The sequence below is a fragment of the Varanus komodoensis genome, unplaced genomic scaffold (genome assembly GCF_004798865.1).
Source record: "Varanus komodoensis strain SLA01 unplaced genomic scaffold, ASM479886v1 scaffold9, whole genome shotgun sequence".
Lineage (NCBI taxonomy): Eukaryota > Metazoa > Chordata > Lepidosauria > Squamata > Varanidae > Varanus > Varanus komodoensis.
The window spans coordinates 25,677,137-25,702,051 of record NW_025336598.1 but is presented as its reverse complement, the minus strand read 5'-3'; the positions used below and the strand labels follow the sequence as shown (position 1 = coordinate 25,702,051).

Below are 24,915 nucleotides of genomic sequence, written 5' to 3'. Positions count from 1 at the left end.
CTTATTGTTTCCTTAACAAGTCTGTGGAAAACTCCTACGTTATATCCTAACAGTGGATGAAGCTCAGTAAGAAACTCTGTGTTGTCTTGAATTCATTTATCTGGATGCGGTCCTTCAGAAAAATAATTGTTTCATCATTGCCATCCTTTGTCAAATTAATCAGTAGGAAAATAATTTGTTTCCGTGGAAGCAGGACTGTATTGCTAAGACTGGGATTAAGATTAAGCCTAAATTTCTCAATGCAACATTTTCTATGAAAATATGGATAAATGGAAAGGGAATGACACACCTGCACCTGCAAGAAGAAGAAATCTGCAAATTCTAGGAAAAGGGACAGAAGAGTTTTTTCAATGCTTTTCTTATATTGCAGTTTAAGATACATTTAAACAAAGGATGCAGGGCCACCGGTGCTACTTTTTTCCCCCCTAAAAGGACCAACTCTTGAAATTGTGCAGATTTGCTCCTTCATCTAAAAAATCACCAACTCACTACAATTAAAGCCCCGGGAATATTTTCAGTTTAGCATAAGTCATAATTCCTATTTAAAATATTGTCAATTTCACATTCAGAATATTCCACTGATTTCCATGGAGCAAAACAATACAGTGATCCAGTACAGGACAAACCGGAACACTTGCATTTAAGTGATTATCTCAGATTACATCAATTTTAATTTAGGAGGCCTAATTTAAGTTTAATTGATTTGTTAATTCACTTGCTTGTCATCCTGTCAAAGTCAAGCAATCCCATTCATGTCTGCTCAGAACAGGGATGGAGGATAGTCAAGAACACTTACTTATTTTGGAAGGTATGTCCAGCTAGTTTACTAGTTAGTTGTTGGCCTCAGGTCTCAGGGTTTAAGATTTTATTTTAGTTAGGGTCTTAGTATTTAGCCTTTTGCTAAATTAGCAGTGCTTTTTTTGTCATAGAATGCACCAGAATGGAGTTCTGGCACCCTTTTTTGACAGATTTTCCAAGTATTAAAAGTAACTTTTGAAAATTTGATGTTTGGTCCATGTGGATTTGAATCGCCCTGTCGAGCATAGCAGGTCAGCAGCAAAATCATTAAAACGGTGCATGCGGGCTGCTTGTGTGTCGAATCCAATGCATGCATACTTCGTCTGCACTGGTTGTGATTGGTCATGTGGTCGTGCGCTGAGTGCTTACTGTGGGCGGCGACCATTATGTTTCGTTACACAACTGTTGTGTGTAGGTGTGTGCACAGTGTTTGACTACGTGCAAAAGATAAATAATTTCATGAGTTCTGGCACCTTTTTTCTTACAAAAAAATCAGTGTAAATTAGTAAGAAACAATAAAATACGTAGGATGAATGCTATGGTGACTAGATGCTGTTTAGCCTGCCATAGGAAACTTTGGACCCTCAGCTCTCACGTCTGAAAGTCTGCCACCCACTCATGCAACTGGCAGAGACTTTCCCTGCTGACTGCAGCTTCAAAGTCACAAGGGTGACTTCAGAGCCAGGGGTGAGGAAGAGGGGAGGCGAGCATAAGGCTTTGCTGAGATAAAAGGAATCTTGGTAGATTTCTTAGCTTCTCACGAGCAGGGGGAAAGCACTTCAACCATCTGTGTACTCACCTCTGCTTTTCCCTGACCCTCATTCGATGCCTACAGTTCTCCAAGTTTGGAGGGTCATTGGCAGACACATTGCATATCACTGCCTGAAAATCAATTCTCTTTCATCTACTCAGTTTGTAAATTGGGTAAACTTTTAGTGTGCCTTCTACATTCCTTGAATATATGCTAGATTTATTCACGTTATATATTCTGCAACTTGATGTGAAGCCTGTGGATAAATTCATTTGCTGGACCTATTGACTCTATACATATTTCTAGGTCCTGTTTTATGCTTTTAGCACATTTTATCAGTTTGAATTATTATGGTAGATTGATAGCAGTGGCCTAATATAATCTACCTTCTTCTTGAGTTAGAATTCCACTCTGACCCAGAAGTAAGGGCCACTAATTTCAGTGAGAGGTACTCTCAGGTAAGTCAGCACTGGACTGCAGCCCTACAGAATGATCATATGCCCCCTCACTTGGATCACAACCTCACTTGGATTCTTAGAAACCACTCCGACATCAGATGTGGTCACATCACAGGAAGTACAAGTTCCTGTCTAAATCAGTGCTGGTTAGGCCTCATCCTGAATACTGCGGACATTCCTGAATGCCATAGTTTAAGATGCAGAGAAATTTGAAAATGTTCAGAGGAGGACAACAAAGATGATTGGGGATTGGAAACACAGTCCTATCAGGAGAGACTGAAAGAACTGGGCATACTTAACCCTGAGGAAAGAAAAGAGAAATGTGATAACATTATTTCAACCTGTGAAAGATTGTCACACATAGGAGGGTTGGTATTATTTCTCAATATTCTAGTGCAGGACATGGAACAATGAGTTCAAGCTACAAAAAGCCAGATTCTAGTTGAACATCAGAAAAAACTTTCAGACTGTTAGAGCAATACTACAATGGTACCAATGGCCTGGGGAAGTCCTGGGCTTTGCTATTCTGGAAGCATTCAAAAGGCAGCTGGACTGCCATCTGTTAGAGATGCTTTAACTTGGAGTCTGGCATTGAGCAGGAGGCTAGATCCAATAGACTTATTGGCCTCTTCCAAATGTATCCTTCAGTGATCCTATGGTTATTATATTCTGCTCTAACATTTTCTGGTGGTGGTAGTGGTGGTTGGATGCACATATAGCATGTGAGATTCCTAGCCTTTGTTCTAGTGATGCCTGTGTGACTATAGATATACAAAGTAGGAAACTTCAGCTTTATTTTTAATGGGGAAAAGGGCCCAAAATTACTAGTTGTACCTTGCAGACTAAAGCTTTTCCATTTGAAATTATTAGTTCTTACAACTTGGAGCAGCTCATACATTTAACCTCAGAATAGTACTTTTCCAGAGCCTAGAATCTGTAGATCGTGCATTTTATTTTCATAGCCTCACAGCTTTTGCCTGTTAAATTATTTGGATCCTGAAGTACTTTCAAGAGGGAAAAAAAGCCCAGATAATTTCACCTGCTGAAATCCACTCCTTAAATCTTTTTGGAGCTGTTAAGTGGGTGATTCACCTGAGAGAGAAGAACATACCGTGGTAAAGTGATTGGCTGCCCCAGGCATGAAGAAAGGGGATACAAATGCAATCTTCACGTGGTTGTCATGACTTGTTCCACTTAAAGGGGTTTCAGAAGCTTTGTGCTGCCTAGGAAACTACTCCTGCATTCCTCAAATGCAGGCAATTTGATACAAAAGGCTATATAGTGTATTATCGGCAGCATTTTATTCATAAATCATTATAGCCATAAAGAAAGCAGGCAGAAAGAGCTGGCATTTTCAAGGATGTCATCTCTGTGGGCTTCAGAACACTGAAATATATGTCTGAGAACATGGAACTTGTTATGAATGAGATGGGGATGTCACAGAAATCTGCAATAGATTCAGCTGAGTCCAGGTTTCTCAAAGCTCACTCTTGAATTCTGCAGCTTACCAGCTTTGTCAGGTCACACCATCGCAGGATGTGCTGACCATTTTTTTAAAAAATTTGCATAGTTTTGCACAAATTAAGATGAACAACAATACACAAAATAAAAAGCCAATCAGAAATGCACAAATGTCCCCATAGCATGAAAATATGAGCCTTTTTAGCTGATTTGTGCATTTTGGGGAGCATAAATTTGCACAAACACATGCAAAGTACATACAAAGTTCATAAGCTGGTGGAAGCTGGAGCAAAAATCAATCACAAATCAAAAAATTACCAACAGCATCACTTCTTCTCCATTCACACATCCCTAGACTGAGAGCCCTGAACTAACAGTTCAAATATCAGTCATTTGCTTTTTATCATTATTACTGACACTTTTTATAATGCAGAAAAGGAACTCTTGCTGTTTCCCTTAATAAGAGTGCATCCAGTAGGTCAGATATATTTCTGCTTGCTTTTTTCTCATCAGCAATATGGCTTTGCAACTAGCCTATTTCTTAAATATCGTTATCCATACTAGACCTTTGCTACTTAACAATTAGAATGCTTCCTGATACTGTTCATCAGAGATGCAACACCTCTTTTCATTTTGATGAAACAGTTCCATGTTACACAATATCCTTTATTTGGCTTTCCAATGGCAGGCAAGGCTGAAGGTTTGGTTCCAGTTCCCCATCCAAAATTAAGCAAGCAAAACAGCCGCATTCTTAGTCCCAGTAACTGAGCCTTTGAAGAGAGATTTCACCATTTCCAAAACGGCAGGGGAAAAAAAAACTTCACAAAAACTGAGACACCAACAATCAGTGGTTGTGAGAAGGGATGGGGCAGAGGAAGGGGGAAATAACTTCCTGGGGGTGGCCAAATTGGGACCTCCAGCATGATGGATTTGACCCCCTGAAATGAAATTCCCTTTCTCTACCATACACTATACTTATTCATGCTCAGGGTAGACCACCTGAGCTAGTCCTGCTTGTCCATCTGGATGGGAAATGGGTAGACCAAATAAAATCAGTGGGGACATTTTGAGTAAACCTGGATCCAACCCATGTTGTCATATGGATCCATTTGGCCATAATATTTCACTATTTCCTGTGATCATTTCTTGAAATAAATGTACATCCTGCCTTTCTTTCCAGGTTGTGAAAGGCAGACAAAAAGTAACAATTGAAAGGAATGCCAGACAAACAGAATTGAAAGCAATTGATGTTTCCTAATGCAAACATCAGGTGCAATGGTGGCCTGATCCAGACCAAGACTACGAAGGGCTTAAGATCTTAATGTATGAATGGGAAATGAAAGAATTCAACTTTATGTCATCAATATAGTGGATTGGAGTTATGGACTTCACTGTCGAAACAGTCTTGTGTTTTACTTACATTTTCCTATTCAGTTGTGTCCACTCTTTCTGTGAGAAGCAGGCTAGGATTTGGGTTTGGATATAGTGAGGAACATTATACGTCCTGCATCTGTGCCTACTATGCATGTGTGAGAGCACTTAGTTTACACAGTTGTATCATCACATCTGTACAACCTTGGGAGTCCAGCTTCGGTGCATGATGATAGTGGGTTCAAAGGGCTGTCTAGCAGAAGTCCTGTCCATTTCAATGGATCTACTCTACCATTGAACTGCAGCCCAGACCCAGGGTACTGACGGGTCTTTGTGCCACTATTTTGTTAGCTAATCTGCTTTCTGTTGTATGTCGCTTGACCAACAGAGAACCAGGCAAGTTTGATGTGATTCTATTACGCTTTCTGTCTCTTTCAAACCTGAGCAAACCATCGCAGCAAGTCTGCTGCTGCCCATCACTACTCACCTGTTGTGTGGCTTGACAGACCACCTGATTGACTGCCCAGCCATCCCCCAGCTCAATTACCTGCCTGGCTGGAATTCACTTGCCTCCAGACTGCTTTTCCTGATAGAGACTATGCCACTCCCCAGCTGATCATTTCCTATCCAGATGGACAAGCAGGACTAGCTCAGGTGGCAACATCCAAAACAGAGCAATGATGCCAAACTCTTAAACTAGATGGTAATCCTTCCCTCCAGTTAAGATGTTTTTCCCCAACTCCCACTTTTGCAGCAGTCACTGCCGTCTGGAATCACCAAAGATACTTCATTTCACTGCACAAAACCTTAATGGTTGATTTAAAGTCTGTTGCTTTTCTGTTCTGTTTCTAAGTTCTAATAGTTTTCATAAGCAAGCAAACAAACAAACAACCCTGTGTTAATTAACTTCATTTTGCTAATTGTGTTAGCTAACCTTCAGTGAAGGTAAATTTTGGTTTCATCTGGCAGTTTGGGTCTTTTGGAACTTAATTGCTAATTACATTGTTCAGGGAACCTGATGGAAGAGATAAACATTTAGTTAAAAGTTAGATGAAACTGATTATAGCAAATGCAAACATGAAGAAATGAATAAAGGCCAACCATTGTAGAGAGGAAGATATGTATTTTTTGACTCTTTGAAAGAAGTATAGTTGAAAGTTCTGAAAATCTACTTCTATGTCTTGCTTGCTTATTTATTTATTCATTTGTTTGTTTATTTCTCAAACTGATATGCTGACCATCTGGCAGATGCGGGCAAACATTTACAAACTCTTTAAAAATAACAATATGAAAACAGCTAAAACAAACATGGCAATCAAATTTCAAAATATTTAAGCATGGTAAATAATAAGAATAGCTGGGCTTTGTTTCTTGAGTTTTTTATTTATATTTGGAGACTTCTTAGAAACTCTTACAATCTGAAGGACATGCTATATAGGACATACAGTTCTTATGTCCTATAGCAGGGCTGATCAACTCTGGGGGTCCTTTCTGTCCCCTGAATAACTCCAACATGCCACAGCTTTATTTTGCCCCACACATCACCAAGTTTGTCAAAATGACACTGGATCAGGTGCAAAATGTCCAGAGGAACACAAAAGCTTAAAAATGACTGCCATGGATGCTTCTTGGCTTTCTTGCATGTATGTACATTTGTTTATGCACTATATTGCTGCCACTGCCTATCCTAACATGTGCTTTCCTAGGATTATAATGAAAACAAAGAAAAAGCCTATGTTAAAAGGCTGTTAAAAGAGTATGTATCGATCCTTTCTTCCTTCTGGTGAGGTCAGTGTTAAGGTCACCATAGGAAAACAGGAGTAAGACCTGAGCCTAGCAGGATGAGAGAGAAAAGGAGCACATATGTATGTACAGTTACATAATATCACATGATTTGAGAACACCCCATGAACAGGGACTTCAATCAAGTGGAACTGTGTGTGCAAAAATGTAGGTGAGTTTACTTAAAACTCTGTCAGTCAATGTGCAGATGTTGGATGGGAAGCACAATAACATGGGCGGAGGTGTCATTGCCCTGTCGTCTCCCACATGATAGTCTCAGATGTGATACACACCTGGTGAGGTATGTTGCTGGTCTGTGAATTACTAACATCTTTTTCCCATCTGTTCTTCTTACCTAGACTCTCTGCAGGAAATTATCTTTTCAGTGAGCTACTTCAGATTCTGTTAGGAAATCAGTCCCTCCAAATGTTGATACGGATATGCCTTTCCTATAGAGAAATAACAGACCTGTGCTATTTATATATTTTAAGTCTAAAAACTGTAATGCTTTCAGTGGCAATTTATCAGATAGTACATTAAACAGGCAATGCAAAATCTTGATAGGGAACCTTGATGTGGAAATGAGGTTTCAGTTGATTATTTTCCTTCACTTTCTGGATGCCATGATAAGAAAACAGAATAAGATCACAGGAAATCTAGAGGCATCTGATATTTCTATATATGAATCCTTACCATCTGACATTTAACCTTTTCTGTTGATCTTCCAAACACAACTGATTTGATTAAGAGATATGATTCTTCTTCTGACTTCAGAAAATCCTACTCAGAAGGATAGAAACAAAGGAAAACTCTTGAAATTAATAGGGATATTAAGTTTTGAATAAATACAATTCATTCTGGAACAGAATGAATTGTGTAATGCTGGGTTGAGGTCCTATCTATGCTTCTTATCTGGGAAACAGGTTCATTGAAAATGGTGAAGCATTCTTCTGAGTAAACATGTCTCTGATGGTGCTGTAGAGAAATTTGTACAATGATTGCACAGTGAAAGCCTAAGAGGAAATTAGCCTCACTTAAAGGAATATAAAAGGCATGTTCTTATACTGGTCAAAATATGACTCAAAATTAATTAAATGAGCTCATTAGATGAAGGTCATAGAAAGGTCCTAGTTTATATTGAATACATCTGAACAGGTGAATGGCAAGAGTCTAGAGAAAATATGAAAGTTAATAATAAAACTCTGCATGACCATGTTAAAATAAATATTAAATTACATAATATAGCTGACAGATTAATTTCTATTTTCATAAAGATCAAGTAGATATGCCTTAGTGTTCCAATCCAGAATAAGGACTGAGTGAGAAACACAATCTTAAACAGTTCTAAATCTATTCTGCCTTGTAGACAAAAGAACTAGCCTATCTTAGTCAGAGGAAATGGTTTTCTTTTCTTTTTTATTAGATCAATAAGCATATAATGTGTTCATATGAGCTCTGTTCATTTGAATATGCTTCCAAATTCCTGTTAAAAGCAACAGGGTCATTTATGCAAACCCAGACTAGAATCAGAGATGGTCTAGTTTAATAAAAAGGCATTCATACCAATCTAATGAAAAGAGACTGAAAATGGAAAAACTACTCTCAAGTCACTCTGTTTGTGTACAACAGCTCCACTTCTATACTCAGAGGCAAGCATATAAACAGCTTCATTGTTACTTCTATCAAACTTGGGACTCTTTATTATTGGCTAGAGAAACGGGACTTCGTATAGATTTAAATATGTTTTTAAGGTATCATAAGTAGAAGGAAAGGATGTGGGGGCTGACCCAGCAGACCCGATGTTTTTGATGATTGATGTTGCTTTTAGTGGGGGTTTTTTGTTTTTTGTTTTGTTTTTAGAATTATAATTTTAAATAAAACTTATTATAAAAAAACAACTTTATTGTTGTTCACAATGTCCAACTCTTCCTCTGAACAATTTTGATGTTACAGGTAAGCTTCTGAAGCGGCTAGACCAGGGGTGGCCCAGGGTGGGTTTCAGAGGTGTTTCCCTGAGATACTCAGAGACAGGGTAATAGGGATTCCAGAGAAATCCACCAGGGGTTCATATGAGTTTAGATTCTCATGAACCCACAAAGATGAAGGAAAAGGCCTATTCTCACTCACCCCAGACTGTAGAACATGGAACAATGTACTTAAATTAGGGTATACCAGGTGCAGAGAAAACACAAGAAAGAGTTTCCTGACTGCTAGCAGTCCACCAGTGGAACAAGCTGCTGGAAGAGACTGTGTGTTCTTCCACATCAGAGTCTTTCAAGAAGCGATCAAGCAGTTATCTGATTGGGTTGATGTAAATGGCATCCTGCACTAACAGGAGGTTTGACTCAATGACCTTCTTGGCCCCATGTGATCGAACTATTCTGTGATTCTTTGATACCATGGATTCTGCAACACACAGCTTCTCCCAAGTCACACAAATTCTCATGACTATTTTTTAACTTGCTGCAATTTTACACAAATTTTGTCATAGAAAAATACAAAAAAGTGCATTTTCTCCCAAAGACTAAAGCTTGAAAATGCAAATTCTGGGAGAATTTTTGCACATTTTTGGAAGTGTAAATTTGCATCAATACATATGAATGCATTTGTTCATATTCTATCAAGAAAAGGATGGCAGAATGAATGGCACCTGACAATCTATAACACAGAGACTGAACAAGTGGAACAAAGACCATACATCTCCATTGGGCAACCCATGACTTTTGGTAGCCACTTGGGTTGAAGGGAGTTCAGAGGCAGGGATTCCCTTAGCTAATTTTAGACCCTGGACCTTCTGGTCTTACTGTGGTGCATCTTTACATGGTAGTGTGTATTGTTAAATTTGTGAAGCACAGAGCTGGTATTCTTCCCTCTCTACCACCATTCCATACTAATTCTTATTTGGAAAAAAAAAATAACCAATTTCCTAACTCAGATTAAAAGGGGGGAGAATGCTTTGAGCATCTGCAGATTCGTATTTGCAACTTCTTGAATGCATGTATTTATTTACTATTCCATTGATAAGCTGCCTACTACAAAAGTCTGAATGTGGGTTATGCTCCTTACTGCTATTAAGAAAATAGGAATAAAATGGAATTTGCATGTGCTGCCTTGATAGTAACACATGTTTACTTGGGAATAAGCACAATTTTGCTGTTTAAAAAATAATACATTTTTAAAGTTTGAAAATGATATGAGTTACTGTTCTTGCTTCCCCAAATATTGTGTGAACAGGAATCTTCAACTTTAGGAGAAATTTGATAGTAGTTTAGCCCAGGGATAGCAAGGGCATTTTACCAATGAAGGCAAATAACAAAACATCTGTCCTTTCACTATGCCATTGCATGATCAAAAGCTAACTAGACTGGGAGCTGCATCACACTTCAGTCTCACCAATGAGAAGGTTTCCTCTCGTACTCCTGAGCGTAAATAATTAGCTTAATTTGTAAAGGTTAGATCTACACCTAAGTTTGAGAAGTAGAAATCTGAGTCTACCTTGAAGTCCTGAGGTTGAGATGAGTACCTGAGAATTAGTAATGCAGTTAGTTGATTGTATAGTCTGGATTTTTACATATGGGGCTTCTAATTGCTGTGCTTGGGATCCCTCCTTCTCATTCTGGTGAGTGAAACTTTGGGCTCCCACTGCAAGTTTTGCACTTACAGCACCTCTGTTAAAACGAACCCCAGAATCTGGGTCTCCAGATCAAAGCCTGTGGGCAGACAGTCATTATACTGTCATTGTTTTCTAAAATGAAGTGGAAATGGATTAAGTAAAATCACCCAGACGGGGCCTGTGCTGTAGATGGTCAAGCCTAATACAGGAAGATGTGCATGTTGTTTTTGGGTCATGAATGCAGTTTTTTTCTGGCTGTGATGCACAACCATGCCAGCAACAAAACTGAGGACACATTTTTCGATACCTCAGCCATTACACGTATTGCCACAACCTGTTTTGCCAGACCAGCAGGCGTTGGGACTAATGTCCTTCAACGCTCCATAAGGGATATGAAAAATCTAATCACCACTTAGGAAAAATATCCCTAGCAGCTGCTTTTGTTGCCATCAAGTCCCTTGGTAGTGTTCATATTCTCAGCCCAAATGATTGCTTTGGATGCAGTGTCTCCCAAACAGCCACGTCTTTGCAGCTGGAAGGACAGATCAGCCAAAATGCACCTTTCCTCTGCCAAGCTGCAGGAGGACAAGCTGTCTGACAAAGCATTAAATAAGGCAACTGTGGAGGGGAAGGAGAGAGAGGAAAACACAGAGCACCCTTGACATCAAGCAAAGTTCTGTATCTTCCAGCTCGTCTATATGCAAATTGGGAACCAAAGCGAGCAGAGGAAACAGCCCAGAATCCTTTTCCTGTGGGAGAGAAGCTCAAGGCTGTTGCCTCAGGAGGTCTACCCTGAGTAACTTGGAGCCATTATTCAGCCTTCCAAGAGAAACTCTCTTCCTGTTTTAACATGCCCATTGACAAAGAATGTTATCCTGAACAGCTTTAAGCTCCCATTCTGAATTCTCAGAGTCTAGACTGAATTGTGCTGTCCGCACTTACACTCTGGTAAGTCAGGGAACTGCTCAGAGTTCTGCTATTTGCAATTAGCAGAATGCTTAGTTTGGTTCTTAGAGGACAGCCCTGAGATGAAATAGGTGGCTTTCAAGGAGGCTTCCAAGTAAGGACTATGCTTCATTCTACTGAAAATGTGGAGTATTAACTGATCAGGGGGGTTTTTTTTACACTAGTGGAAGCATCAGGACCCTGATCCATATCAGGATTATCATGCAGAGAGTGAGGATAGTTAACCCCCCCCTTAAAATTGGCCCTCCCTCTGAGCAAGATTGAAGGAGGAAAATATCCATAGGTGCCCACCCCCTGCACAAGTACAGAGGGTCCTAATCCAGATTCAAGCCCTACACACTTACACAAAAGTGAAAGTTTGAATCTGCTACACCCCTTTCATCTTAGATATTGGATAGTTTATTCCTTAGTCTGCTTACAACTGCAGATGTAAACTAATAGTCAAGGATTTTCAGGTATTTTTCTTCCCTTTTCAAGTTAGAAAATGGAGATGTTTCCATAGAAATAGCCAGATTGCTTTAAATGGTTCTAAAATTACAAACAAGAGGCATGCTTCCCTGGGGTTACCCCTTACGCCAAAAGTAATACAATCATGGGGTTGTATTCTCAAGGTCCAGTCCTGTGCTACATCGTATTCCATCCAGAACACACATAACACCTCAGTCCTTGTATCCAGACAGACATACTTTAACTGCTCCAAATGCTGACCTATAGAATATTTCTTTTAGGCTGTTGTTTTGATGTGCTCAGCAGAAGAAATAATGCAGACTAAAGTTTTGTATTAGTATTTTTATTTTATCATAATGAAGAGAAGCATTTTCATCATTCCAGCAGCTGTAAAGAACAGAGTAGAAGAGAAAGAAACTGTATGTGGCAGAATACTGGATAACATAGGGAACTAATGAAAATGGGAAAACTCATGCCACGGAAATGTAGAAGAATGTAGAAGAATGTAGAAGAATTCTTCTACACGGAATGTAGAAGAATTAAAGTATTTTTAGAAGTATTTAAAGAATTAAAGAAGTATTTTATATTATCATGGGCACCATTCATCAACCATAAATCAACACACAAACTGTACACCACTCCAAGAAATATAAAGGTCTTTTATTTTTATACTATACAAATCAGTCAGGGTTCCAATCTGAAACATCACATGCTTGAGAGCAAGCCCCACTGAATATACCAGGACTTACTTGAAAGTAAACATGTATCAAATTGTGCTGTAAATATAGGAACTGAAAATACCAGTAGCAGAATTGCTTATTTGTTCTAAATTAGTAAATGAAATATGGACTGGAGTATGGTTTGTCTTACTTATTTTTTTAGTAACTATTTTCACATAAACTCATCCCTATTCTTTCCTGTAAAAGATGTAACTGCAGAACAGTTAGGTTTGAGTTGATTTGTATTCCCTTGTTCTTCAGGAGTAATTATATTTTCACCTACATGCAAACGAGAAAATGAAGCATTACCTTTAAAATGTGTTTCCAAGAACAGAAGGCTGCTATCAGGGAAATATCTGGGTCAGACTGCTAATTCTAAACAAACAAATACACTCCAGGCACTTACATATGAGCAATGGAAGTCACAGAGAACAGGTGGTGACCTGTGCTGTTTTTAAGACATTTTGGTAACCCCTGCTCAAGTCAGGGGATTACTGTTGAAATACCAACTCACTGATTAGACTGCAATAAACCCCAAATGATAGATTCCCCTAGAGGCTTGAAAGTAAAACTTTTGATTATTTCTCCACACCACCCCAAAATTAATATATTTATGTGAGTCCGTGGGCTCATAAACTCTCTTTATTGGCTAGTTGGATTTAATTGAAAAGTTCTCACAGTTAACTTTGCAATGTTCTGTACTTCTCTGAGGAAGATGGCTGATGTGGAAAGAGACCTGTAGGTGCCACCTGAAGAATAATGGCCAAGGGAGTATTTGAAATAATAGTTGATCATTTTAGCACTGAGCCAAATGTTTGGACGAATTTGGTAGCTGCAAAAAGGTGTGCAAAATCATCCCCTTTTGCTTACTTTTGATAGTCTTTTATGGCAGGTGGCAACAGCAGTGGTCTTAGTCTACATAAGCATTGTCCTCCAGATGTTTGGCAGAAATTCCCATCACTGCTCAATACTGACTATGCTGGCTAGGGCTGAAGCTACAGTTCAACAACATCTGGAAGGCCATATGTTTACCATTGATTTTGTTGTTATGCACAACCAAATAATCTCCAATTTATTGCAGTCCTATGGATGAATGCCCTTCAAAATATCCTGACCCTGCTCAGCTTTTGTTAACTCAAGGCTGAGACTTCTTCCATAAAACCAAACCATCTCATACTTGGTTTTCCTCTTCTACAACCAGCAAGTTTCCTTATATTACTGAAATTCTCCAGAGAGTTTTCCCTTTCCATGACGTGTCTAAAGTATGATAGCTTCACTTGAGTCATTTTTGCTTCCAGGGAAAGTTATGGCTTGATTTGATTGAGGATCCATTTGTTCATCTTTTTGTTGAACTGGGGTATTCTCAAAGCTCTTCTCTAGCTCCATGTTTCAAATACATGCTTTCTTCCTATCAGCTTTCTTCACTGTCCATCTTTTACACCCATATTTACTAATCAGAAATGTAATCGTGTGGATAATCTTGGCCTTGATCTTTGGTGAAACGACCTTAGACTTGATTATCTTTTCTATTTCTGTCATTACTGCCTTTCCAAGTCTCAGTCTTCTTTTAATTTCTGTCCTTCACTCTCCCTTTGAATTCATGACCGAGTCAAGATATGCAAAATGTTTAACAATTTCCATTTATTATTTATTGACAGGAAAGTTCTCTAGCCAGTATTAAGTTATCTAGTCTGTATTCAATAGCCTAAAGCAGGGGTCTCAAACTCAACTTACCTGGGGGCCGCTGGAAGTAGAGTCTGAGTGAGGCTGGGCCACATCAAGTATTCCACCTCCGCGGTGGTGGTGGGCCACTCATCCCGTGGCCGGCCTGGGCGCCGCCGGCGCTTTGAAGGCCGCAGGGTCTCTCCCCCATGCCCCGCCCATCCCGGCAATTGGCCCACAGGCCGCGAGTTTGAGACCCCTGGCCTAAAGTTCTCTGTACTGTAGTCAAGATTTTTGTTTCTTAATGTTCAGCTGCAGTCCTGCTTTTGCAGTTTCTTCTTTCATGTTCATTAGGCGTAATTTCAATTTACTGCTGCTTTCTGCCAGTAAGATGGTATCATTTGTATATATTAAATATCTTCCACCAATTTCCACCCCTTCCTCAGATTCTAATCCTGCTCTATTATGATATGTTTTGCACACAGATGGGGAGATAAAATACACCTTTGTCTGATGCCCTTGCCTATAAGAAATATTCTGTTTCTCCATATTCTGTTATAAGAGTAGCTTTCTGTCTTCAATAGAGGATACCCATCAGGACAATCAAGTGCTGAGGCACCCACATTTCTTTCAGAATCATCCATAGCTTCTCAGGATCCACACTGCCAGAGGAATTTTGTAGTCTATAAATCATAGACTGATCTTCTGAAACTCTGTGGTGAGCTCCAGGAGCCAACATATATTTATAATTTCCAGTAGCCAACATATATTTATCTCCAGTGCCTTCTCCTTTTCAGAATCTAGCTTGATCATCAGGCATTTCTTTCCATATAGGGTCAAATTCTTTGTTGCAATAACTTGAGCATCACTTTCCTTGTATGGATAATTAATGCAATGGCCCTACAGTTTCTATATTCTTTCAAATGTCCTTTCGTGGGGATTGGAATGTATATTGGATGATTTCAGTATTTATTTTCCATATTTGTTGGCATATTCTTGTAAGCTTTTGTACCAATTAAATCTCTGCAGCTTGGAATAGTTCTCTGGGTACCCTGTCTACTCCAGTTGCTCTCTTGCTTCCAAGTGCTTTTAGACCAGCTTTCACTTCACTTTCCCCTACTGAAGGCTCTGCCTCCTAGGATTCCTTTTTGAAGGAGCCTGTCAACCTTCCATATCCTTTGTATGGTCCTTTATATTCTTTCCACCTTCTCTTTATTTTCTCATAGTCAGACAGTAGGTTATCCTGTTGATCTTTTAGCATTCTAGGTTGGAATTTACCTTTGATTTCTTGGTTTTTTATTTCTTTCTTCTCCTGAGTTGTTCTCTTCTATTTCTTAGCATTGTTTTTAGTTCTTTTAGCCTCTATGTGATAGTCATTGAAAAGTTGCATTTGAGTTTTTGACCCTATTTCTGTCACGCCTTGCTTTTCCTTCTTATCTGCCCTTAGCAACTGTGAGTGTTTCTTCTGTTTTCTTGCTTTTTTGCTGCAGGAACTGACTTTTTGAATTCTTGCCTAATAGCGACTTTGGTTTCCATCCCCAGTTCCTCTGATTCATGGTCAGCTGAGTTCAACCATACCAGTCTGTTCTTTATGTCAACTTTAACCTCCCCATGATGCCACCCTGTATAGAGCAGCTTCAGGAGTTGTGACAAAGCTGCATGGAATCCACCTCTCTAGCATTTGCAAATTTCCTCTCATGCTTGGCCAACCTGAGATTAAGTCTACAAAGCCTTGTGGAATGAAGGCTGTACAACCAACAGCCTTCTTTTATGAAGTGCCCAGCCCATGTGCACATGCACACAAAAGGCTGCTGCGCACGATTGGAAGAAAGATGATAGTTGCATCCTTCACATGGGGCTCAATTCCTGGCAAGCGCTGCAGAAATGCTGGGTGTGCTTGCCAGGAACTCAGACTCATGGCCACAACAAGGCAGACCAGAGTCTGGGAGCAGACTCCAGGGAATCTGATGGATTACTACCCAAAACAGATTCCTCATACATCCCCAGCCACCAGGGCCACTTCTCCCTCAGAAGCTCCCATGCATGGCTGAAATTTTGGTGCCACCCCCAATGGTAAAAGTAAAACTCTTCTCCTAAACTTTGCCTTAATTGATCTCCTCCCTGCATTTTTGAACACCCATGAATAGGGTTGCCAGAGTAACTGGGAGTTCACAGTAGCTCTAGTTAACATTTACATACCGAGGTCTCCATAATCCACATCTCTGATCTGGCCTGAACCGGTTTATGATCAGGACCCATTTCTGGACCCATTTCAGTCTGGTTTCAGACCCGGTTGCAGTACTGAATCTGCCTTGGTCACTCTGTACAATGACCTGTGCAAGGAGAGGGACAGGGGGAGTGTATCCCTGTTGGTTCTCCTGGACCTCGCAGCAGCTTTCCATGCCATCGACCATGGTATCCTGGATAGGCTGGCTGGGTGAGGAGTAGGGGGCTCTGCTTGGCAGTGGTTCCATTCCTATCTGGCCGGACAATTCCAGAAGGTGGTTCTGGGGCACTATAGCTCTGAGCCATGGCAACTCTGCCATGGAGTACCACAGAGTTCCATTTTGTCCTCCTTGCTATTCAACATCTACATGAAACCACTGGGAGAGGTCATCAGGAGGTTTGGGCTGTGGAGTCACCAATGTGCTGATGAAACCCAGCTCTGCTTCTCTTTTACAACTCATCCAGGTGAGGCAGTGACTGTCCTGAACCAGTGCCTGGTCAAGGTAATGCGCTGTATTAGGGCCAATAAACTGAAACTCAATCCAGATAAGATGGAGGTCATTTTGGTAGGTGGTTCAGGTTTTCAGGTAAGTGATTTTGGCCCTGTCCTGGATGGGGTTGCACTCCCTCTAAAGGACAGTCTGCAGCTTAGGAGTGCTCCTTGACCTAGAGCTGTCCCTGGAAGTCCAGGTGATGGTGGTGGCAAGGAGCCTTCCTTCAGCTTTGGCTGATCCATCAGCTGCATCCTTACCTGGATAACCACTGCCTAGCAACAGTGACACACACTCTGGTAACCTCCCGGTTGGGCTATTGTAACACACTCTACATGGGGCTGCCCTTGAAGATGGTCTGGATACTTCAACTGGTTCAAAATAGAGCTGCCAGATTGCTGTCGGGGACCAGTTGTTATTCTCATATAATACCAGTCCTTTATCAGCTTCACTGGCTTCCTGTTGAAGTCTGGGCCCAATTTAAAGTACTGGTTTTGACCTATAAAGCCCTAAATGGCTTGGGACCAGGAAACCTGAAGGAACATCTTTTTCCCTATATGCCCTCCCATCCCTTAAGATCTGCAGCAGAGGCCCTGCTCTGGGAACCCTCCTTAAAGGAGGTTAGGAGAGAGAACACCCGCAGAAGGGCTTTCTCTGTGGTGGTGCTCCAGCTATGGAATGTGCTCCCCAGAGAGGTCCACCTGGCGCCGACGTTATATACTTTTCAGCGCCAGGTCAAGACCTTTTATTTACCCAATATTTTAAAGTTTAAATATTTTAATTATGTTTTTATTGCAGTCGTGGGTTGTTCTTCTTGTTGCTGCTGCTGCTGCTGCTGCTGCTGCTGCTGCTGTTGTTCTTATTGGTTGTTGTTATTATGATTTTATTATTTTGTATTTGTTGGATGATTATTGTAAACCATCCAGAGACGGGACAACTCTGCCCCACCCCCCAAAAAAACCTTAAGTGAATCTGTTACTTTCTGAGGAAATAACAAATTCACCCAAGGTAAGTTCATCCATCATGGAACAGAACACCTTTGCTTTATACACATTCAGGCAACAGAAAAGGTGTAGCAACTTCCATTGGTCTTATTGGGCTTATATAGCTGAGGAGTTCTTGCTTGGAGGAATCAATAATTCAGAAGAGGGTACCAAGGTATCACTATGTGGTGTCATGGAAAGAGGGTTGGGCTAGGATTCTGAAGTCCAGATGTAAGTCCCTCTCAGCCGTGAAGCTCACTGAGAAACTTGGTCAGTCATACTCTCATCCCAACCTACCTCACAGGCAAGTTGGGCTGTCGAGATTGGACTGGAAGAAGGAAACCACATAGTGCTCCTGAGTGCCGTAGAGGAAAGAGGAAATATAAATGTGGTGTGTGTGAGAGAGAGATGGAAAGAGTGTATGTTTGTGTCTCTGTTATGCATTTCTACCAACAGAAGACTTCAAGATAATCTAGGAGACCCATAAATGAAACAGATTGAAACAATTGATCCATGTCAGTTACTTTTCCAAACTAAAACTGTCAACTAGGGAATCAGAACATATGGCCAATAGGGTAAAGATGAGGTGAGATTGCCTTTCCTCCTACATATTGCCATAGAAAATTGGACAAAGTTTGGGGTGGGATCAATATCCTGTGCCCCTGTAGTTTGCATTGGTGGCCATCAGCCGCTAATTTCTTCTGCCACAAACACCTTAAAGGCTTGCTCATGCCCTGAAAATGGGGTCATGAAATTGGGGAGAGGAGATTTTTGAGCCAGCTCTATTAGCAGCCTAAGAATCCTCCAAATCCTGGCCAAAATGATAACTCTTTCATAATTCACCTAAAACTTAACTTTTCTGAATAAACTGGACTCAGCCTTTTCAAATTATTTTCACTCAGCTCACATTCTGAATGTGATATTCCTCCACCCCTTGAAGACAAATGGCAGCTTTTCCAGACATATCTGGTTCTTGTCACTTCTGTTGCCTAATGACCGACCTCTCACAGTAGCATCACCTGTAACATACTAGAAGAAGCGACTTTGGTTATGAACTTAAATCCAAGCTTTCCAAGGCAGAGACATCAGCTTATATTGCCACACTGCAAGTCTCTTGCTCTAACACAGGTAGCTGCTCCCAAATTAGCCTGGAAAAGCTCAAAACTGAAATGCCACGTCGTGAATGTCAGGTGATTATAGCCACCCTCTGCAAGACTGCATGGTTTTGATCCAACCCTTAGCAACATACGTGTGTGTTGTGGTTATAGTCTGACACTGCCTCTGTATTTTTTCCTTCTCATTTTCTTGTCTTATACATGTTTCCCAGGATAGCCCACTGGTCTTACAGTCTGACAGGAATGTTACAATGAATGCAAGAAATCATATGGGACAGTTAACTGGACAACTGACTGTAGGTAAGTCTTATTTTCTAATGAAGCTTTCTGTATGCTCTGTTAACACTGTTATCACCTTTTCTTTTGAATTCTGTGATGTAACAGGAGGCATTACACTAAGATTATCTAGTTCAATGCACTCTGAATGCTGTGATGCCCACATAGCTGCAACTTTGGCAGAATTTAGCGCAGTTATGTAAAATATAATTGATAACATCAAACAACTGGATAAAAGAGACTTAACCCTATTTGGCAATGTTCGTGCGACTTGGCTTTTTTGCCAGGCTGATTCATCTCTGTTTACAGAGCTCTTTTAGACTTATAATCAGGTGATTTATGGATTTTAATAGCATAACAATGGAATCTGGGGAAATGTGTTGTCTCTGTTTCTTTTTATTTATTTGTTTGTTTGTCCGTGTTATTACATTTCTGTACTGTCTGGTAACAATAGTTCTCTGGCCAATTCAAAAAATAAAGCTTAAAGCCATACAATATGAAACAATAAAACTATGTAAAAAAGGCAATTTAACATAACAGAGGAAAACCCAGCATCCTTGCAGTATTGAAAATTCACTTAAAGTTTTTAAACTTTAAAGGCCCTCTCCAATAAATAAACACACTTGTGAGCATTTAACTGCCACCAAAAGGACCACAATGGAGAGGACATTCTACAACTAATGTAGCACCACTGAGAAAGCCTTCTCTATGGTAATTACCTGCCAGACCTCTTCTAGTGAGGGGAGCGTCTGTAGACAATTTTAGGGTCCAGGCAGCTATTTATGGGATGGAACAACACCTCAGGTAGCCTACTCCTAAGACCTTCAGGATTCTGGAAGTTAATACTTAAAGTACTTTGAATTAGGCTCAGAAATGGTGGGCTAGAAGCTACTGCAGATCACAAAGCACTTGCATAATACAATTAAATAGGCCAGTCTCTATTAACAGACTTACTGCACTGTTTTTGGACTAACTTTAAGTCCTGGAATGTTTTTCAATGCAATCCCACATATAAATCATTGCAGTCACCTATATCAGGTTATATTCTTTTTTTTAATATTTTTTATTAAAATTTTAAACTAACACTAAAAACACCATCCATCATTGAACACATTGGAAGTACTGGGTCAGCCCCCACTCATATTTTTAACAATCTATAATCATATTCAAATCCATTTGTAATGACTTACAGTAACTTAAAAACATCTTTAAATCTAAGCCAAGTCCCGTTTCTCTAAGCAATAATAAAAAGAGTCCCAAGTTTGATAGAAGCAATCAGGTTATATTCTTATGTAGATTTTGAGAAAAGAGAGAGAGAATGGAGATCCTGAGCATGGCCTTAGATACATTTATTTACTTCTATTATACCCTTTTTTTCCTTCTAAGGAACTCAAGGTGGCTTACATCATTCTCCTCTTCCTGCTCTCAATCATATGCCCATATGCCCATAACAATAATCCTGCGAGGTAGTTTGTGCTGAGAGTCTCCCTGGCACAAAGTCAGCCAGTGAACTCCAAGGTGGAACGGGGACTAGAAGCCAGATCGCCTGAGTCCCCAGCCCACATGCTTAACCACTACACCACATTGGGTCTCTTTGAACACTTTCAACAGGGCTGCCAGACTTATGCCACTGATGTACTACTGATTTAAGCCACCCCGACACATCGCCAATACCATAAATTGATGTGACAAGTCTCCCCAGAAGATTGCCATAGTCTCATGCCAGAGGTTGCTTATGCTACTACTACAGAAGGTGGCCTTAGTGCAGGGGGACCATTCAATACTGCCCCAAAGAAAACTGGAAACTGTCTTCCCTTAAATAGTGGGAATGGCCACCCATTCAAAAATATTACATTCCAACACAGATGTATAGATTGCATTGCAGGATTGGCATTTCCATGTTTTAATTTTTCAACTTTGAAAACACTAGCATTTTCAGATGGCTTACACGTTTACACCCCACCACCCACATTTTCATTCACTGTGGTCAAAATAGAAATTGGTTATACACTGCATATGACAATCTATGGCTTCAGTCACACAATGCCTTTGACATATATGAAATATATTAGTGGCTGAGAAAACAAATTTTCAACTCAAGGTTTCCCTTGCTGTAGGTCACAGAATAATAAATCACGGAGTGGAGAGATACCAAGTGATGAAGACGTACATACCATCAGCTTCCTTCCTTTCTCCTGGCTTTGTTTTCAGCATTTTGTGTTCTTAGTTTCCATTTACAGTTCACATACCGAGCACCTTCTGGAAAGCTTAATACTTATTGAGTACCCCACTCCAGCAAATGCATGACTTTTATTTTAAATTGGAACCATCTTTCAGATCTGTAGAAGGAAGAAAGGAGGAAACCCGGAACACTTGAACAGCAGTATTTAAATCATGACCTTCCTATGAGCATGTGCCATACATTATTCTCCATTTTTATGTATGTTCAGGGTCAATGGCTGTGATTCCTATGAATTAAGTCATAAATCACCATCCAGTGTTAGGGTAGTGATCTGCTTAGGTTGTCATCATTTCAATGATTCTGTTGAACCATCCTGAAATTTTCCTTAGTGATCATGGAACAGATTAACCCTAGGCTTGCAATTTTTAGTTGACTGGTCAGTTAAATTAATTAACTGAAGTAGAAAGCCTATGCATGTTCCTAGACGAAAATAAATCTTCCCAATATTCCCTAGCTATTCATACTGGCTACAAAATGCTAGGAACTGCATGCCATAGGATCATGCCCTAAAATCTTTTGATAAATTAAAACATATCCTCCATACTACTGGTGAGCAGCCTAGGTATGATCTTAGAAGAAGAAGTCCGTATTTCTAATATGATGCTAACTGCAACCTTTCTAAAGGAATATAAAAACCTCTAAAAATAACTTTTCCCTGTTCTGAACTTTTAAAATATGGAAATGCATACAGATGTAATGGTGTAATTAATTGATAGAAATTGTATGATTCATCCATGGATATTTTTAAATAAACCCATAAATATCATTGAATAAACAGATAGCATAAAATTGTTTTAGGTATACTTTTGCTCAAACAAATTATCCTTTAAAAGCTGTTGCCACCAGCTTTTAAAAACCAAACAAGTATACTTCTGATTTATCCAGGTTGCGGCTATGGTGTAAGATGCAAAAAGGAATGGGCCAGATAAATCCTTCAGATGTTTCTTGTCCCATTCAAGATAATAGTTGAAGATAATGGCCACATTCCCACAAAATGATAAGCCACAATCCGGGAAATGTTCAGGTTTATGTTCAGAAGCAAGCACACAAATACAAGCTGCCAGATCACTCCCACTTGGCAGCCCCCTGGATAACAATATGCTAGGTCTGGGATGTAAGCAAGCAGGTATCTATGGCTGGAGCACCAGGACCAAGGAAGATGGAGGTAGATGGAGATCTTGACATGATGCAGTAGGCCAGAGGCAAAGGCAAAGTAAGGAACAATTAAACTTCAAATTACATCAAGGCATATCAGGACCAAACTCAAAGACAGAGTGAGTGACAATGGGGGTTTTAGTTATCCCACAAGGTCTGGCAGGTCCAGAAGCTAAGGGAAAACCAGGATGAGGAAAAGGCAGAGCCATGACCAAGTTAGGTCAGATATTGACAGATGACAGAAGCAGCGGAGAAGGCAACATCAGGAGCAACCGAGGATCAAATACCAACAAGGTGTAGCATCACCAGAGATGGAGGCAAAGGCCAGGCACTTTGCAAGGTGGGGTCAGACCAGAGGAAAGGACAGAATCAGGAGCAGGCAAGAGTGGGAGCAGGAGCAGGAACATGATACACCCACCACAAAAATCCTTGTTGGTGGGGCAAAGCTACACAGTGCAGGAACACCATTTATAGTACCTTCCGGAGCCCTTAGAGGCATGGCATGATGGCACAGGCCACAATCCTTGCAAGTAACTACACATGTGATCTTGACCCTGCAGTCACTTTCCTGTTGAACCTTGCTGTTTTTACCAAGCATGTCATCGGAGGGAAGTGTGTTGTTCTTGCAGATTCTGCAAGAACTTACAAACATGGGGACTTCAGTGAATAGGAGCTCACAGACAGGAAAAAGCCTCTCACTACATGCAGAATGGACTCTTGGTCCTACAGCTTCTTTCCTAAAAAAAACTGCAGGCTGGAGCTAGATTTTGAAGTTGGTTTATAAAAATGAGCTTGTTTGGGACAAAAGGCTAGGAGTCGGGTTCACATGTAACACTAAGCTTTATTCTTGCTGGCAAGTTCCTGTTGGGAAGAGTAAGGATGCAAAAGCATGACTGATCAGACTAGGGGTGATGGCAGACTGATATTTGAGCTATTCAAGGTTCTTCATTTTCTAGCTTGAAGCATGTTTTGCCTCATTCTTGTTTCCAAAAGCAAGAGTGATTTTTTTCCCCCCAAACATAAAAAGTGTGCCTATCTGACCAATTCCATCAAGCATACACCCAAATGCTCCTCTCCCCTGCACCACCACTGATTAAAGAATACAAGTGCTCCCTGTGCAGGGAAAAACATACTTTAAAGTGTGCATTTTTTAAAAAAGAATGTAACTTGCAAATTCAATTGCAAGCTTGAGAATGATCAAACTTTCCTCAAAAACTGCATTTGGGTTGTGAGCATAGCATTTTCACTCATTTTTCTAACTGTAATAACCCCTAGATAAGCCAGGCACTTCAGAATTTATGGCTTTGTGTGCATGTGGCCAAACCCTGCATGTGGAGGACTAAAGCTGGGAAGCACTCTCTCAGCCCAACTCATCAATGAGCCCTTGCTGATCTGAAACAATTAGACATGGGAGGCATGTCTGACTATCTATTATCTTGAAGGCTTGTATTATTGGGCAAAAATTCTACCTGGATACTTTTAACCTTGTCCAAAATATCTAGGATGCAGGAAAGGGGCTTCTGGAATAGATAGTAGGACTTTCCAGAAGATACAGAACCTGCCAGCTACCATCTGACTAATGAGTCACTGTGTTTTCCCTTTTCATTTTGAAGGGAGTGTTATTTCATTCAGACAGCTGTTATACTTGATGCATGGCAATGTAATATGCAAAGACGCGCCATCTGTGATGATTGCCCTAAATGGCGGTGTCAAAGGTAACCAGACCAGCTAGCAGATACAAATGGACAGAAATTAAGCTAACATCTGTCCTCACCATATTGTACTTGCCCGTGCATTTCAGGAACACACCTCTAGATGCTCCTGGCAAATACATTATTTAAACCTTTAACTTCAGTAGTGTTTAAAGTTGTGTTTCCTCTGGTGCTCAATTGAGTTTGATACAGGAAAGTGATCTGAAATTCTAGTTGAAAATAAAGCAATTTGCAGAGTAGCTCTGTAAGTGAAGAAATGTGCCTGAAAGCACAGTCCAGTCTGCTTGCTGATATTTATAGAATAAAGCTCAAATACCATATTTCAAGTGCCTTAAATAAACATATGTTCATCTGTTAGTCATTACTGCAAACACCTGTAAACTATTTAATTAGTCAACAGCACCGGTGCAGATTCTAAGATGAGTTTACTGATGAAAATACACTGTATTTGCATTCTATTCTACTGACATTATTTTCCAGTTTTGGTGAACACTCCGCAGGGCTATACAGTTGATTTTTGTACTGCGCTTTAAGAAATTCACCGTTTCTTTATTTAGACTACTGTTATCCTGCTTCTCAGTCATAAAGACCCCCAGAATGGTCTGGGGATCTGGAAATGTGTGTCAGTGCATCTTACTATGCATGCGTCATAATAATCAGGATCAGTCAATGTCATACGGCACTTTG

At 40.2% G+C, this 24,915-nt stretch overlaps 1 protein-coding gene across 3 annotated transcripts in view; it reads left to right on the top strand.

Annotated features, from left to right (window-relative positions):
- Nucleotides 1-24,915, top strand: part of SGCZ (sarcoglycan zeta) — a 247,296-nt gene that overhangs the window by 141,875 nt on the left and 80,506 nt on the right. For all 3 annotated transcript variants that reach the window (XM_044418220.1, XM_044418222.1, XM_044418219.1), the window contains one exon: nucleotides 19,056-19,143. In XM_044418220.1, the coding sequence (XP_044274155.1) occupies nucleotides 19,056-19,143 (88 nt within the window). The remainder of the gene's footprint in view (nucleotides 1-19,055; nucleotides 19,144-24,915) is intronic.